Raw genomic sequence first — 18,275 nt, 5'->3', positions numbered from 1 at the left:
TGCTTTAGGAAGTAATTAAGAACTTAACATGGTTTTTAGTATACATGCCAAGGATTACTCACTAGACCATATGATTTTATTGACATTACTCTGTTGAAACAAACTTTTTAAAATGGTCCTTTCTCTTTTCTTTAGAAATGGTAAGACTTTAGACAATAATTTAACTTTTACATATTTAGAGGATTTTTATTGTATATTTTAAATGCCATCTAGCAGATAGAATTACCAGGCTTTGTCTGCATAGCTGTAAAGAAACTTTCTTGGCAAAATTTAAAACATTTTGTAGAGAATGTATGATTGATAAATTGGGTGAAGCTTGAAAGTAAAAGAGGAGAGTGAAAAAGTTGACTTAGTTCAACATTCAGAAAACTAAGATCATGGCATCCGGTCCCATCACTTCATGGCAAATAGATGGGGAAACAGTGACAGACTTTATTATTTTGGGGGGCTCCAAAATCACTGTAGATGGTGACTGCAGCCTTGAAATTAAAAGACTCTTACTCCTTGGAAGAAAAGTTATGACCAACCTAGACAGCATGTTACAAAGAAGAGATGTTACTTTGTCAACAGAGGCATGTCTAGACAAGGCTATGGTTTTTCCAGTAGTCATGTATGGATGTGAGAGTCAGACTATAATGAAAGCTGAACGCTGAACAATTGAAGCTTTTGAACTGTGGTGTTGGAGAAGACTCTTGAGAGTCCCTTGGACAGCAAGGAGATCCAACCAGTCCATCCTAAAGGAAATCAGTCCTGAATGTTCATTGGAAGGACTGATGCTGAACCTGAAACTCCAGTACTTTGGCCTCCTTATGCGAAGAACTGACTCATTTGAAAAGACCCTGATGCTGGGAAAGATTAAAGGCGGGAGTAGAAGGGACGACAGAGGATGAGATGGTTGGATGTCATCACCGACTCAATGGACATGAGTTTGAGTAAACTCCGGGAATTGGGGATGGACAGGGAGGCCTGGCGTGCTGCAGTCCATGGGGTCACCAAGAGTTGGACACAACTGAGTGACTGAACTGAACTGAACTGAGGCCAAAAGTTAGTTTAGAACAAACTTATATGTACTCATTTTAACCTACCAGTTTAGTAGTATTTGATATATTAGTTTCTTACTGCTATAGTGATACACAAAATGGTGAGAGATGATATAAAAAGATGAAGTTTAATAGGACTATAAAACTAATTAAAATTGAAGCAGGAGTTGGGGAGAAGGAAGTGCTGTAGCTTACTAAAATATGTGAAAATGTTAAAGGGGATTTAGATAACAGCTCAATGTGAATTCATGTGATACAGCCTCCAGAACAGCTGGAATCCTAATCCTTTTGCATTAACAAAAGATGAATATATAGACTATGAGAAGTGATAGTCTGCTTGGAATCCTGTTTCTTGGCATCATACTTTAAAAGGAATAAAGGATTGGAATTCACTAAGAGCAGAATAAACAGATGATAAGGGGGTTGAAACCATGCTAAATGAGGAACACTTGATGGTACTGAATATCGACAATACTGGGAGGTTTAGCTTGCCTCAGAAGGATTCCAAGTGCTAGAAGGGAAAAAGTCCTCCCAGCAAAAGTCCTTCAGGGTTAATTTTTGCCCTTCTGCATTAATTTTATTTGCTCTCTGCTGCTTTTTCTCCTCTAAAATTAGTAAGTCTGCTGACTTGGGGGCCTTGTGACCAGGGAGTCACTAGCACATGCTTTGTAGTACACTGGAGAGAAGATTGGGGTAGCTACGTATTCTGGAAAATGGTGATCAGACCCTTCTCCAAGGTCACATCAAATACTCAGAGCTTGAGAGTAGCTCTGAAATAACCCTCATTTTATGAGCTTGTTCTTTCCCTCTCCTTTGGTCTCTTCATTAGACCGTTTTGCTGGCCTGCTTTTTTTACACCTCCAGTGTGATAGCCAGTTAGCTTCCCTCGTCTGTGCTCTTGTTCTCTTCTGTAATAGGAGATCTAAGGTCAGATGCCTTTTTCCTGGGGTAAAACAAGCTCTGTGTTTTTCCCTACTTTAGGACTACCCATGTCTGTACTTTGCCTCTCATGAGAAGCTCAGATATTAACCCACCAACTGAGAAATTACAAAATAGAGGAGTTCACTAGGACTCTGATCTCTTTTCTTTTTAGCTGCAATGATATGGGGGAGGAGGTTTTATGAAACTTGGGAATCTGCTAAGATATATAGGGGTTCTGTCTTATCTAATGCAGCTGACCAGCTGTATAGCCGGAGACATTGACCAGATATATCTTTTAGCTCCATCTTTTGGTAACTTGGAGCATGGGATTGAGGAGAGTAGGAGGTAGGAATCTCCCAGGTTTCTGACTTGCATGATGATGATGGTGAAGGGCTTTCAAACATAGTAGGGAATAGAGAGGGGTACAGACTTTGAGGGGAAAGACTGATGCATTTAACTATGGAATGGCTCAGGAGTAAAGAATCTGCCTGCCAACACAGGAGACATGGGTTCAATCCCTGAATTGCAAAGATCCTGAGGAGAAGGGCATGGCAACCCATTCCAGTATTCTTGCCTAGAGAATCCCATTGACAGAGGAGCCTGGTGCGCTATAGTCCATAGGGTCGCAAAGAGTTGGAAATGACTGAAGTGACTTAGCATGCATGCATACATGCTGTGTGTTAGGATGTCCTAAGACGTATCCACAAGAATATATCTAATAAATAATTGGATAAAACAACCTGAAAATTAGGAAGAAGACAAATTAAAGAGTTCTTCAACCACAAGAATGAGTAGGATTTCTGAGGATATAATGTAGCCTCCAGTTCAGTTCAGTTGCTCAGTCATGTCCATGGACTGTAACACGCCTGGCCTCCCTGTCCAACACCAACTCCCGGAGTTTACTCAAACTCCTGTCCATTGAGTCAGTGATGCCATCCAACCATCTCATCCTCTTGTCCTCCCCTTCTCCTCCTGCACTAAATCTTTCCCAGCATCAGGGTCTTTTCCAGTGAGTCAGTTCTTCATATCAGGTGGCCAAAGTATTAGAGTTTCAGCTTTAGTGTCAGTCCATCCATTAAATATTCAGGACTGATCTCCTTTAGGATGTACTGGTTGGATCTCCTTGCTGTCCAAGGGACTCTCAAGAGTCTTCTCCAACACCACAGTTCAAAAGCTTAAATTCTTCAGTGCTTAGCTTTCATTATAGTCCAACTCTCACATCCATACATGACTACTAGAAAAACAATAGCCTTGACTAGATGGACCTTTGTTGATAAAGTAACATCTCTGCTTTTTAATATGCTGTCGAGATTGGTCATAACTTTTCTTCGAAGGAACAAGCGTCTTTTAATTTCACGGCTGTAGTCACCATCTGCAGTGATTCTGGAGCCCAAGAAAATAAAGTCTCTCACTGTTTCCACTGTTTCTCCATCTATTTGCCATGAAGTGATGGGACCAGATGCCATGATCCTAGTTTTCTGAATGTTGAGCTTTGAGCCAACTTTTTCATTCTCATCTTTCACTTTCCTCAAGAGGCTCTTTAGTTCTTCTTCACTTTCTGCCATAACAGTGGTGTCATTTGCTTGTCTAAGATTACGGATATTTTTCCCGGCAATCTTGATTCCAACTTGTGCTTCATCCAGTCCAGCATTTCTCATGATGTACTCTGCATATAAGTTAAATAAGTAGGGTGACAATATATAGCTTTGATGTACTCCTTTCCCAATTTGGAACCAGTCTGTTGTTCCATGACCAGTTCTAACTGTTGCTTTTTGACCTGCATACAGATTTCTCAGGAGGCAGGTCAGGTGGTCTGGTAGTCCCGTCTCTTGAAGAATTTTGCACAGTTTGTTGTGAACCACACAGTCAAAGGCTTTGGCACTGTCAATAAAGCAGAAATAGATGTTTTTCTGGAACTCTCTTGCTTTTTTGACAATCCAACGGATGTTGGCCATTTGATCTCTGGTTCCTCTGCCTTTTCTAAAACCAGCTTGAACATCTGGAAGTTCATGGTTCACATATTGTTGAAGCTTGGCTTGGAGAATTTTGAGTATTACTTTGCTGGTGTGTGAGATGAGGGGAACTTTGCGGTACTTTGAGCATTCTTTGGCATTGCCTTTCTTTGGGACTGGAATGAAAACTGACCTTTTCCAGTCCTGTGGCCACTGCTGACTTTTCCAAATTTGCTGGCATACTGAATGCAGCACTTTCACAGCATCATCTTTTAGGATTTGAAATAGCTCAACTGGAACCCCATCACCTCCACTAGCTTTGTTCATAGTGATGCTTTCTAAGGCCCATTTGACTTCACATTCCAGGATGTCTGGCTCTAGGTGAGTGATCACACCATCGTGATTATCTGGGTCATGAAGATCTTTTTTATGTAGTTCTTCTGTGTATTCTTACCACCTCTTCTTAATATCTTCTGCTTCTGTTAGGTCCATACCATTTCTGTCCTTTATTGTGCCCATCTTTGCATGAAATGTTCCCTTGGTATCTAATTTTCTTGAAGAGATTTCTAGTCTTTCCCATTCTATTATTTTCCTCTATTTCTTTTCATCAATCACTGAGGAAGACTTTCTTGGCTCTCCTTGCGATTCTTTAGAAGTCTGCATTCAAATGGGTATATCTTTCCTTTTCTCCTTTGTCTGTTACTTCTCTTCTTAAGCGAAAGGCAAAGGAGAAAAGGAAAGAACGTAACATTAGAAGTCAACTAAGAGAAGAATCTGGAATTTAAATGAAGAAAGGGAAATCTGTGAAGAGAGACAGAGAAGGAAAGATCTGAAAGAAAAACCAGAAAAGCCGCCTCTGCAAGCAGCAAAACATAAGGGGGAAAGAATTGGAAGAAGGAAGATGTATCAGTAGTATCGGATATTGAAGAGTAAAATAACTCAAAACTGCCCGTTAGATTTGATAATTGAGGAATCATCATCTTTCTGTGAACAATTTCATATAAGTGGCAGGAGGATAAGGCTGATTATGTGTCTTGAGGTCTAATAGCAAGATGAAGAACTGAAAACATCTTGTGTAGAAAATTCTCTTAAGTTTAGAAGAGGAAAGATAAAGTGTTCATTAAATTCCTGTGAAGCCGGTGATGCAGGCCTTCTTTTCTAATCCCTTAATGCCTGACCAATCTCCCAAGAGGACAACTTCTCACACAGCCACACAAGCACTAGGACTTTCTTAGAAACCTAGGCCATGACCAGTTTAGCTGATACTAACTTTTCTGCTACTTTGCACATGTTATTTAACATGCGTGCATATCAGCTTGCTGTGAGGATATTCCAGATCATGTATGCTATAATAAGTTCATGTTCTCTGTGTGTTTCTTGTCCAGAAACTAATGTTACAAATAACTGAATGGTAACATCATTTTAAGACTAATTTTAATCCATCTACAATGTACTTTTTAAAAAGTTAAATCATATGCAAACTTTATTATTAAAAGTTAAAAAAAAAGATCACTCCTCTTCCCCTTATGAAACTAATCATGCTGCGTCAGTATGCTGAGACCACTGCTGAACTGAGGAGTAGTTCACCAACGTTAATGCGTCCAAAGCCTTAGTCAGATTGAACCAAATGTTTCCCATTGGTTCTGAGTATTCCCCGGCTGGCAATTCATGACCTCTGGGTGTTTCCTATCCTTATTCAGTTGCTTTCAGCTTTTTACTACGAGTACTGTTATGGGCTTCAGTGCTAGCTAAGATGGCAAAGAATCTGCCTGCAATGCAGGAGACCTGGTTCAATCCCTGGGTCAGGAAGATCCCCTGGAGAAGGGAATAGCTACCTACCTACTCTACTCTAGTATTCTTGCCTGGAGAATTCCTGGGCAGAGGAGCCTGGCAGGCTACAGTCCATGGGGTCACAAAGACTCAGACACAACCGAGTGACTAACAAGACACACACACACACACACACACACACACACACACACACACACACACTGTTGTGGGGGCCTTGACAAGTTTTTTTTTTTTCTGTGTAAGGGCTATCCTTAACAAATTTAGGGAAAGTGTTTTCAGACCTGGAAGCAGAAAAGCTGTCTGCTGACTTGGGTCTCTGACTTCATCATCACCTTTATATACTGGTAATCCACTTCCTACCCAAGCAAGTATACAAGTGGAAATCCATAGCTGCCATGTAATTAGGGGTTCTACTCTATCTACTTCACTCCCTAGCGTTATTGCTGTTTTAGTTGGCACCTGGCAAAACTGTATATTTAATAGGAGGCTATATAGAACACAGGCTGACCAGTGGGTTTTTAACCTCTGAACATTTTAACTGTTGACTCCCCCATTCTCTTTGAATCCTTCTTCTGAAAGTCATTCTAAATGTCAGCTTCTTACCAGAAGCCCCCTTAGAAATCTCTTATTCTCTCCATCTTTGCTGGGCATCGTCTTAGTAAACTTCCTTAGCTTCTCCGGGATGCTAAGAACCAAATGACTTTAATGAAGAAACTAAAGATTGGAGCAAGCACAAATTTATTCTATTTTCTCTACCTGGGATCCTGGGAGCACAGAACTGCAGCCATCTCACCAGTTGAGGAAAATAGCCCTGGGCCTCCAAATCTCAATTTTTGTTATACTAAAAATCCTGTTTTTCTAAAATAATCATGATCTAGTTTTACTAATGATCCCTTTATGCAGCTATAAAGTGTCAGATTTCATCCTTGTGTTTGGGCCTTGGATTTTTGCCCTTTTAATCATGTCTTTCACATATATTAAATGCAACTTGTCTAGAATTACTTCAAGCAACTTCTTCCTCAATTTACTTTTTTCTTTCTTTCAGTAACTAATACGACAATGTCCTCTGTTGCCTAAGACAGAAACCTGGGAGTCATACCTGAGTTCTCCATCTCCAACCCTCATCACAATCAATTCACTCTAGCTCTTAAATGTCTCAAAAAAAAAAAAAAAGTCTCTACCTTACATCCTAATTGCCACCAGTCAGTCTTCATCTGTTAACTAGATCATTGTGACAACCTCCTAACTGATCTTATTGTCTCCAATCTTCTCTTTTATTCTCCTGATCAGAAATATTTTTTAGAAATGCAAATTGATAATTTTATTCCTCTGCTTAAAATTCTTCAGTAATCTTACCAGTGTCCTTAGGAGAAAATCCAAACTTTTGTAACATATGCCATATAAGGTCTCTCATAACCTACCTCATCTTTTGTTTTAAATGGGAGTATAATTGCTTTACAATGTTGTGTTAGTTTCTCCCGTACAGCAGTGTGAACCAGCTATAAGTATACATGCGTCCCCTCCCTCTTGGGGCTCCCTCTCACCTCCCCCGTCCCACCCCTCTTGGTCATCACAGAGCACCGAGCTGAGCTCTCCGGTACCGTGCAGCAGTTTCCCGCTGGATATCTGTTTTACGCTTGGTGGTGTATATGTATGTCAATGCTGCACTCGCAGTTCATCCCACCTGCTCCTACCTCATCTTTGGACCACTTTTTCCCTTCATATTCTCTTTCAGTTCTTTGTGCTACCATATTCATCCTCACTTTCAAATTTCAGTACTTATAATGCTTTCATTTTGAACTTCTTCTATATTTTGACCCAGTAACTCCTATATTCATCCTTTCTTTATAATGCACACATGTTAAATACTACTTCTTTAGAGAAAAATTTCCTGAATCTCCAAACTAGATTGTCTTTGCTGTGTACTGCTGTTATATCCTTTACTTTCATCTAGTAGCACTTAGTACATTTTAATTGTTAAATCTTTAGACTTTAAGTTCTGTGAGGAATCTAACCCTGCTATTTTGTTTGCTGTTGTGAGCTATTCAGAGATGAAATGAACTTTCCTAGGAGCATATATTCCCCATCACCAGTGTGTTCATATGTGGGTTGAAATTGGAACTAAAATAGGGAAACTTTGAAGACCTTTTCAGTTCTTTCCAGTAAGGAGATTGTTTTTTTACCAAGTAGTCAAGCATATACATACATAACTTTTAAAATAAAATCAATTTAAATGAATCTCACCTAATTGAACATTAATATTAAACATTGAATATGTAGTGACTAATGGCATTGTCAGTGACTAAGAACCTAAGAGATATTTCTAATTTTGAGTACTGTAACTGGAGTTTTTAAAATTAATATTGTTTTCTTTTATTGCTTATAGGTGAAATGAATCAGAAGTACAAGGAGCTAAAAAAGAGGGAGGAAAATATGGACAGTAAGTGATAATCTTATAGATGTGAAAATGTTATATTCTCAGTTGTTCATTTATACTAAATCAGAGATCTCACTTTGGGAAGATGTAGTGACTAATAATAAGTGCATAAGTGTGTACATTCAAAGCATTTGACTTGAAGTATTACTAAATATCTAGCATAGGTTAGGGATGGGTAGAGAATTATAGAAAGATTTTGTACATGTGTATATATGTGTATGACTGTATGTTAGGGATAGATTCTAAAGCTAATATTTACCTTGATATCTGTATAGAGAGTCTATAGAGCACTCGTTGATTGAACATTGGATGTTCTCTTTTACATGCTTTACCTTTAATATCTTTCACCCTTTTTACACTTTTCATAATACGTATCTCGTTATATATTAGCCCTCATCTCTGATTTTGTTTCTTGGTTCTGTCACTAACTGAAACTTCTGTTGTGGCTTCTCATTCACTTTTTTTTTTTCCATTTATTTTTATTAGTTGGAGGCTAATTACTTTACAATGTTGTAGTGATTTTTGCCATACATTGACATGAATCAGTCATGGATTGACACGTGTTCCCCATCCCGATCCCCCCTCCCACCTCCCTCCCCATCCCATCCCTCTGGGTCTTCCCAGTGCACCATCCCTGAGCACTTGTCTCATGCATCCAGCCTGGGCTGGTGGCATCTCATTCACTTAAAAAAAAAAAAAATCTGAATTTTAACTTTGTAAATAGATGTTCACTTTAACTTATGTTGTACATTCAAAAGTTTATAAAAATTGACTATATTAATGATTACTAGTCTCTTTTAAATTATCATTTTTCTATAATTTGACATTTTTATAAGTCTGATATCAGTTGTTACCTTCATAGAATCATGTTATAAATCAGTAATGGCCAACTCTGGTTTAACAATATCCCAAGACTACTTTAAAAATCTCAACAAGTACCAAAAATTACCTCAAAATTAATTTGTTGTTTCATGCATATAGTAAAATTATATTAAGTTAATTTTTGGAAGATCCATAGAAATATTTTAAGAATGTAAATAAGAGCAAATTATATACTAATTCTATATTAGTGAAGGAAAAGAATGGTTTCTTAGAATATTTATTTATATTCTGAATAAATCACTAAACTTATTTAATTGAGACTATTTTGGCATTACAACGAAAATGCTCAGTTTTCAGGTAAAAAAGGTATAGTAGTATTTTCAGAAGTAAAGTTAGTGGCCAATTATAGATGTTAATAATTGCAGCTGTATCAATGAGATCCTAGTGTAAAACCATAGGAATTTTTCTTATCTCCATCTTAATCAGCTGTTGCTTCTGAGCCTGCATTTATAAATAATTAGTGTACTTGTATTAAGATCATACTAGTTAAACTTTAAAAGTTTGAAAGTATGTAGAAATGTTCTTATTGAGTAATTTAATTACCCTTGCGTTAAAAAATTAAAGTGATAGTTAAAAATTTGCTTTGAACTTCTAAAAAGTACACCTCAGGCCTACAAATCAGAGCTTATATCAACAGTAGCCTTTCATCATATTTTTCACTCGACAGCTTTTATTGAGACTTTTGAGGAATCTAAGAACCAGGAACTGGAAAGGAAGGCACAGATAGAAGCCAACATTGTTTCGCTTTTGGAGCACAGTAGTCGAGTAAGTGCCATGTGCTGATCTTACTGCCTCACTATTTTTACTGTGGTTCCTTATAAATGCAACTCAGAAACCGCAAATACTCACTGTTGTGTAAGAGCACGGGACCTGATGGATATCTCGATTCCTCAGAGATATTCACTGAGCAGCCACTGCTGTGTGGTACCATAGGAGAGAGATACACGATCTCTTCTCAATATCCTAAGTGTTTGAAAAACCAGTTAGTTCCTATAATAGTATAGTTGAATCTTTCTACAGTGAAACAAAGCAAATTAAAAGAAACAATTCTGAATTTTAATTTAACCTCTCCTTACTGAGAAATCTGACTTTGAATATCATGTATTCTTTTATAAAATATATATACGTAATGAATGATATATTTCAAAAAAGAACTCCCTTTCAAAACATCCAGTCCTTTAGCAGAATTTTTAAGTTTTATTGGAAAGTTAAATCAATGGAATTTTTTCCACTTTTATGTCTCTGCAAATATAGAATATAAATCGTATGAAACAGATATCCTCTATCACCAATCAAGAGCTGAAGATGATGCAGGATGATCTCAATTTTAAATCTACTGAAATGCAGAAATCACAGAGTACAGCTAGGAATCTGACTTCAGGTGAGAAAACACTAGATTTTAATGTCCTTTTTTTTCTGTTAACAAATTGAAACTTTAAAAATCTCTTATTCTCTTTGATTTTTTTTAAAGACTGAGGATATAATTTATGATTGCCTATTGCTGCAGCCATTCATAGGCTCAGAATTTTGTGTGACTTTTTGTATCTACTTCATAGTAATTCTTTGGCATATTCTCATTCATTTAACATTTATTGAATATTTCCTCTGTGTCTTTGCTATAATTTGGGTATACGGAGATTTTTAGGACTTGAAATGGCTCAGCTGGAATTCCTTCACTTCTGCTAGCTTTGTTTGACTTCATACTCCAGATGTCTGGCTCTAGGTGAGTGATAAGACCATTGTGTTTTTCTAGGTGAGCAAATTTGGAAAACAAAGCAGTGGCCACAGGACTGGAAAAGGTCACTTTTCATTCCAATCCCAAAGAAGGGCAATGCCAAAAAATGTTCAAACTACTGCACAATTGCATTAATTCACATGGCAGCAAGGTAATGCTCAAAATCCTTCAGGCTAGGCTTCAAAATTATGTGAACCGAGAAATTCCAGATGTTCAAGCTGGATTTAGAAAAGGCAGAGGAACCAGAGATCAAATTGCCAACATCCATTGGTTCAAATGCAGGAGACCCTGATTCCATTCCTGGCTTGGGAAGATCCCTGAAAAAGGGATAGTCTGCCCACTCCATATGCATGGACTTTTCTGGTCGCTCAGACGGTAAAGCATCCACCTGCAATGTAGGAGACCTGGGTTCAATCCCTGGGTTGGGAAGATCCCCTGGAGGAGGCCATGGCATCCATTCCAGTATTCTTGCTTGGAGAATCCCCCTGGACAGAGGAGCCTGGTGGGCTATGGTCCATAGGGTCACAAAGAGTCAGACACAACTGGATGACTAAGCACAGCACAACACAGGAAAAGCAGGAGAATTCCAGAAAGACATCTACTTCTTCATTAATATGCTAAAGCCATTGACTGTGTGGATCACAGCAAACTATGAAATATTCTTAAAGAGATGGGAATACCAAACTACCTTACCTGCCTCCTAAGAAACCTGTATGCAGGTCAAGAAGCAATAGTTAGAACTTGACGTGGAGCAACAGACTGGTTCTAAATTGGGAAAGGAGTACATCAAGGCTGTATATTGTCACCCTGCTTATTTAACTATTATGCAGAGTACATCATGCGAAATGTCAGGCTGGATGAAGCACACGCTGGAATCAAGATTGCAGGGAGAAATATCAATAATCTCAGATATGCAAATGACACCACTCTAATGACAGAAAGCAAAGGGGAACTAAAGAACCTCTTGTTGAAGGTAAAAGAGGAGAGGGAAAAAGCTGGCTTAACACTCAGCTTTCAAAAAATGAAGATCATGGCATTTGGTTCCATCACTTCATGTCACATAGATGGGGAAACAATGGAAACAGTGATAGACTTTATTCTCTTGGGCTCTAAAATCGCTGTGGATGGCAACTGCAACCATTTGATTAAAAGACAGTTGCTCCTTGGAAGAAAAGCTATGACTAACCCAGACAGTTAATCTTCTAATCCACTGGAGAAGGGAATGGCAAAGCACTTCAGTATTCTTGCCTTGAGAACCCCATGAACAGTATGAAAAGGCAAAATGATAGGACACTGAAAGAGGAATGCCACAGGTCGTAGGTGCCCAATATGTTACTGGAGATCAGTGGAGAAATAACTCCAGAAAGAATGAAGGGATGGAGCCAAAGCAAAAACAATACCCATTTGTGAATGTGACTGGTGATAGAAGCAAGGTCCGATGCTGTAAAGAGCAATATTACATAGGAACCTGGAATGTCAGGTCCATGAGTCAAAGCAAATTGGAAGTGGTCAAACAGGAGATGGCAAGAGTGAATGTCAGCATTCTAGGAATCAGCAAACTAAAATGGACAGGAATGGGTGAATGTAACTCAGATGACCATTATATCTACCACTGTGGGCAGGAATGCCTTAGAAGAAATGGAGTAGCCATCATAGTCAACAAAAGAGTCCAAAATGCAGTACTTGGATGCAATCTCAAAAATGACAGGATGATCTCTGTTCGTTTCCGAGGCAAACCATTCAATAACATGGTAATCCAAGCCTATGCACCAACCAGTAATGCTGAAGAAGCTGAAGTTGAATGGTTCTATGAAAACCTACAAGACCTTTTAGAACTACCACCCAAAAAGATGTCCTTTTCAATATAGGGGACTGGAATGAAAAAGTAGGAAGTCAAGAAACACCTGGAATAACAGGCAAATTTGGTCTTGGAGTATGGAATGAAGCAGGGCAAAGGCTAATAGAGTTTTGCCAAGAGAACGCACTGGTCATAGCAAACACCCTCTTCCAACAACAGAAGGGAAGACTCTACACATGGACATCACAGATGGTCAACACCGAAATCAGATTGATTATATTTGTTGCAGCCAAAGATGGAGAAGCTGTATACAGTCAGCAAAAACAAGACCAGGAGCTGACTGTGGCTCAGATCATGAACTCCTTATTGCCAAATTCAGACTTAAATTGAAGAAAGTAGGGAAAACCACTAGACCATTCAGGTATGACCTAAGTCAAATCCCTTATGACTATACAGTGGAAGTGAGAAATAGATTTAAGGGACTAGATCTGATAGACAGAGTGCCTGATGAACTATGGACGGAGGTTCGTGACATTGTACAGGAGACAGGGATCAAGACCATCCCCATGGAAAAGAAATGCAAAAAGGCAAAATGGTTGTCTGAGGAGGCCTTACAAATAGCTGTGAAAAGAAGAGAAGCAAAAAGCAAAGGAGAAAAGGAAAGATATTCCCAGTTGAATGCAGAGTTCCAAAGAATAGCAAGGAGAGATAAGAAAGCCTTCTCAGTGATCAGTGCAAAGAAATAGAGGAAAGCAATAGAATGGGAAAGACTAGAGATTTCTTCAAGAAAATTAGAGATACCAAGGGAACATTTCATGCAAAGATGGGTTCGATAAAGGACAGAAATGGTAGGGACCTAACAGAAGCAGAAGATATTAAGAAGAGGTGGCAAGAATACACAGAAGAACTGTACAAAAAAGATCTTCATGACCCAGATAATCACAATGGTGTGTTCACTCACCTAGAGCCAGACATCCTGGAAATGTGAAGTCAGTGGGCCTTAGAGAGCATCACTGCAAACAAAGCTAGTGGAGGTGATGGAATTCCAGTTGAGCTATTTCAAATCCTGAAAGATGATGCTGTGAAAGTGCTGCACTCAATATGGCAGCAAATTTGGAAAAGTCAGCAGTGGCCACAGGACTGGAAAAGGTCAATTTTCATTCCAATCCCAAAGAAAGGCTATGCAAAGAATGCTCAGACTACCACATAACTGCACTCATCTCACAGGCTAGTAAAGTAGTGCTCAAAATTCTCCAAGCCAGGCTTCAGCAATACATGAACCGTTAACTTCCAGATGTTCAAGCTGGTTTTAGAAAAGGCAGAGGAACCAGACATCAAATTGCCAACATCCTCTGGATCATCGAAAAAGCAAGAGAGTTCCAGAAAAGCATCTATTTCTGCTTTACTAACTATGTGAAAGCCTTTGACTATGTGGATCACAATAAACTGTGGAAAATTCTGAAAGTAATGGCATACCAGACCACCTGACCTGCCTCTTGAGAAACCTATGTGTAGATCAGGAAGCAACAGTTAGAACTGTACATGGAACAACAGACTGGTTAAGGAGTACGTCAAGGCTGTATATTGTCACCCTGCTTGTTTAACTTATATGCAGCGTACATCATGAGAAACGCTGGGCTGGAAGAAGCACAAGCTGGAATCAAGATTGCTGGGAGAAATATCAGTAACCTCAGATATGCAGATGACACCACCCTTATGGCAAAAAGTGAAGAGGAACTAAAAAGCCTCTTGATGAAAGTGAAAGAGGAGAGTGAAAAAGTTGGCTCAAAGCTCAACATTCAGAAAACTAGGATCATGGCATCTGGTCCCATCACTTCATGGGAAATAGTTGGGGAAACAGTGGAAACAGTGACAGACTTTATTTTTGGGGGCTCCAAAATCACTGCAGATGGTGATTGCAGCCATGAAGTTAAAAGATGCTTATTCCTTGGAAGAAAAGTTTTGACCAACGCAGACTGCATATTAAAAGGCAGAGACATTACTTTGCTAACAAAGGTCCATCTAGTCAAGGCTATGGTTTTTCCAGTAGTCACGTATGGATATGAGAGTTGGACTGTGAAGAAAACTGGGCTTCGAAAAATTGATGCTTTTGAACTGTGGTGTTGGAGAGGACTCTTGAGAGTCCGTTGGACTTCAAGGAGATCCAACCAGTCCATCATAGAGGAGGTCAGTCCTGGGTATTCATTGGAAGGACTCACGCTGAAGCTGAAACTCAATATTTGGCCACCTCCTGTGAAGAGTTGACTCATTGGAAAAGACCCTGTTGCTGGGAAGGATTGGGGGTAGGAGGAGAAGGGGATGACAGAGGATGAGATGGCTGGATGGCGTCACTGACTCGATGGACATGAGTTTGAGTAAACTCCGGGAGTTGGTGATGGACAGAGAGGCCTGGTGTGCTGCGATTCATGGAGTCGCAAAGAGTCAGACATGACTGAGCGACTGAACTGAACTGAACCCAGACACAGTGTTAAAAAGCAGAGACTAGTTTGCCAACTAAGGTCTGTCTAGTCAAAGCTATGGCTTTTCCAGTAGTCATGTATGGATGTGAGAGCTAGACAATAAAAAAGGCAAAGTGCCAAAGAATCAATGCCTTTGAAGTATAGTGCTGGAGAAGACTCTAATGAGTTCCTTGGACAACAAGGCGATCAAATCAGTCAATCCTAAAGGAAATCAACCCTCAGTATTCACTGGAAGGACTGATGGTGAAGCTGAAGCTCCAATTCTTTGGCCACCTGATGTGAAGGGCCAAGTTATTGAAAAATATCCTGATGTTGGCGTTAAAAGCAGGAGGAGAAGGGGATGACAGAGGATGAGATGGTTCGATGGTATCACCAACTCAATGGACATGAATTTGAGCAAATTCCGGGAAGTAGTGAAGGACAGGGAAGTCTGGAATACTACAGACCATGGGGTTGCAAAGAGTCAGACCCAACTGAGCAACTGAACAATAGCAACAGAGATTTTTTTTTAAAATCCAGTCTATTTCTTCAAGAAACTTTGTTCAATCTGGTAGAATGACAAACAATTGAAATATTATGAAACTATACTTTGATATAAGCATAAAGAGCAAGGGAGGTACACAGGGCTGGTATCCCTCTGGTCTTGGGTAATTAGGAGAGGTCCTGCAGGTGGCAATGTTTTCATTATAATTAGTTTGAGTCATTATGACTAACAAGAGATTAGAGCAGCACTGTCCGAAAGAAATGTGGTGCTAGCCACATACATGATTTACATTTCAAAGCAAAAAAGGGACAGGTGATTGTTAATAATACATTTTGTTTAACCCAGTGTAAAAAGCACATAAAATTTACCATCCTAAGTAAGAGTAAGTGCATCTGTAAGTGTACAGTATAGTAAATTATCTGTACATTGTTATGTGACCGATATCTGAACATATTCATCTTGCAAAAGTGGTATTTATACCCATTGAACAGCAGCTCCCCATTTCCTCCTCCTCCTGAGCCCCAGCTAACCATAGTCTGCATTCTATTATTATGTTAAACACCTCTTACAAGTGGTATCATGCAATATTTGACTTTTTGATACTGGTTTAGTTCACTTACCATGATGTTTCTCAGAGTTCATCTATGTTGTGACATGTGACAGGTTTCCTTTTTTTGAAGGCTGAGAAATGTTCTGAGCTGTGGTAGCTGCCATGTTTTCCTCATTCATTCATTTGTTGTCATTCAGGTTGTTTCTACCTCGAGGCTATTGTGAATCATACTTCAGTGAACATGAGTATGCAAATCTCTCTTCACAATTGTCTTTTCAACTATTTTGGATGTATACAACTATGAATATTGTTACAACTTTATTTTCTTTTTTCTATAAGCTGAAGTATTTTATGTTTAATTATTTCATCTAAGAAACTTCTATTTTGTGTTTTAGGCCATAGTTTAAAATTTTTCATTGTCTAAGTTCAGTATTAATTCAACAAGTTTTTGCCTCCTTTAAGCTATCTTTGTATAAGAAACATACATTTTTAAAGGGTAAATATCCAAACTAGCAAATGAATTCAATAATCAGAACCTTGTATTCCTTTTATATTTTTCTATTTTGTATTTATATGTCTTTGAAAAGCCTAGTTAATAAAAAAATGAGAACTAGTTTCAGTGGAGATAAAAATTCAGTTTATTACTCTGATAAGGATTTTATTGAAATTTTCCCTTTTAACGCTTGAATTATCTGACCCCTACAGTTAATTTCATTTTCTGTGCTCAGTTAGTTTTTTAAAAAACTTCCTTTTTTGTATTGGGGTGTAGCCAGTTAACAATGGTGTGGTAGTTTCAGGTGAACAGAGAAGGAACTCAGCCATACAGACACGTGTACCCATTCTCCCCTAACCCCCCTCCCATCCAGGCTGCCACAGACTCTGAGCAACGTTCCGTGTGCTGTGCAGTAGGTCCTTGTTGGTTATCCATTCTAGACATTAATAGAGCAGTATTGTCCTCAGGTGTTTTCAAGTGTTCATTTAAGCCATGCATATACACTGTTTTTCTTATAGTTCCTTAACACCATCCCCCATAAGAAACTTCTATCTGGAGATCACCGTAAGAGGTTTAGAATATTATGATTCATCTTTCAGAGATAATGGATTTTATATCCCCCTTTTGTGAACTGCCTTCCTTTGGCCCTTGAACTTATGATTGGAACTCACCTACCTAATTTTCTTAGTGTACTCTATGTTTCTTAATGGGGAAAATCACTCCCCAGGGGGAAAATTACTTCTTGGGAGGAGGGTGAAAAAAAATTTTAGACACTAATTATAATGGTTTGTGTTCCTCCAAAGGGTCATTGTACATAAACAGATATACATCTATAATATAAAAACTTCATGGGAGGTGACTCGGAAAACAGTAGTCTACAAACAGCTCCTTTGGGGGACAACAATGGAAAAAAAAAGATTAAGAAACACTGATAAACTGCATGAGTGAAGGGGCAAGAAACCTGTCAGCAATAGTTTTTATTTATATTTTTGGAAAGGAAACTCCAGAGAATAAACAAATGCACTGATGGCAGAATATTTCAGGAACATTTCCCCAGGTCAAAGTGGCTCCTTCTGAGATTTTGCTACTATGTACACACTGCTTGGTAAACTTTTCAACTTCATAGCATATCAGAAGGAACTAGTCTGCATCCTCTTCCTGTCTCTTCTCTTGGAGAAGGTTTTAGCTTTTCATGGGGACCTGCTGTTAAAGGAAGATAAACTTTATACCAACCAGCGATTTTCTCCCTTTCTCTAGGAAAAGCAGTATATGTAGTTTTAAAATGTATATCCCTAATATATCTTTAAATTAAACTTGTAGTTAGACTCATGTAGCTTTTTACTGAACAGTCAAAATATACAAAGTACATTTCCTATTTGGAGCATTGAAACACCATAAGCCTCAGTGACTTTGATTCAGTGCTTTGATTCTCATCACTATTTCCAACCCTAGTAGAATATGAATCCAACAAAACAAAAGGTCTCTCAACAACACTTAAGTCCATGTATATCTTATAAAATAACATATGTCAATATTGTTGAGCCTTTAGATTCTTTAAAGGAACAGAGGAAATGTTCACATTTAATTATAGCAACTTAGGACAAATTTGGTTGGTAACAACCGTCTTTCTTATTTCTTAAATCAATGTCTTCTGAAGCTTTTTTTTTTTTTTTTACTGTTTGATATTTAATATCCTGTGTGATTTTGTCATA

At 38.6% G+C, this 18,275-nt stretch overlaps 1 protein-coding gene across 3 annotated transcripts in view; it reads left to right on the top strand.

The window, feature by feature from the left end:
• Positions 1-18,275, top strand: part of IFT74 (intraflagellar transport 74) — a 99,440-nt gene that overhangs the window by 66,322 nt on the left and 14,843 nt on the right. For all 3 annotated transcript variants that reach the window (XM_065907882.1, XM_065907881.1, XM_065907883.1), the window contains 3 exons: positions 8,091-8,144; positions 9,691-9,788; positions 10,278-10,404. In XM_065907882.1, the coding sequence (XP_065763954.1) occupies positions 8,091-8,144; positions 9,691-9,788; positions 10,278-10,404 (279 nt within the window). The remainder of the gene's footprint in view (positions 1-8,090; positions 8,145-9,690; positions 9,789-10,277; positions 10,405-18,275) is intronic.

The sequence above is a fragment of the Muntiacus reevesi genome, chromosome 17 (genome assembly GCF_963930625.1).
Source record: "Muntiacus reevesi chromosome 17, mMunRee1.1, whole genome shotgun sequence".
Taxonomy (NCBI): domain Eukaryota; kingdom Metazoa; phylum Chordata; class Mammalia; order Artiodactyla; family Cervidae; genus Muntiacus; species Muntiacus reevesi.
This window is presented reverse-complemented; position numbering and strand designations above follow the sequence as displayed.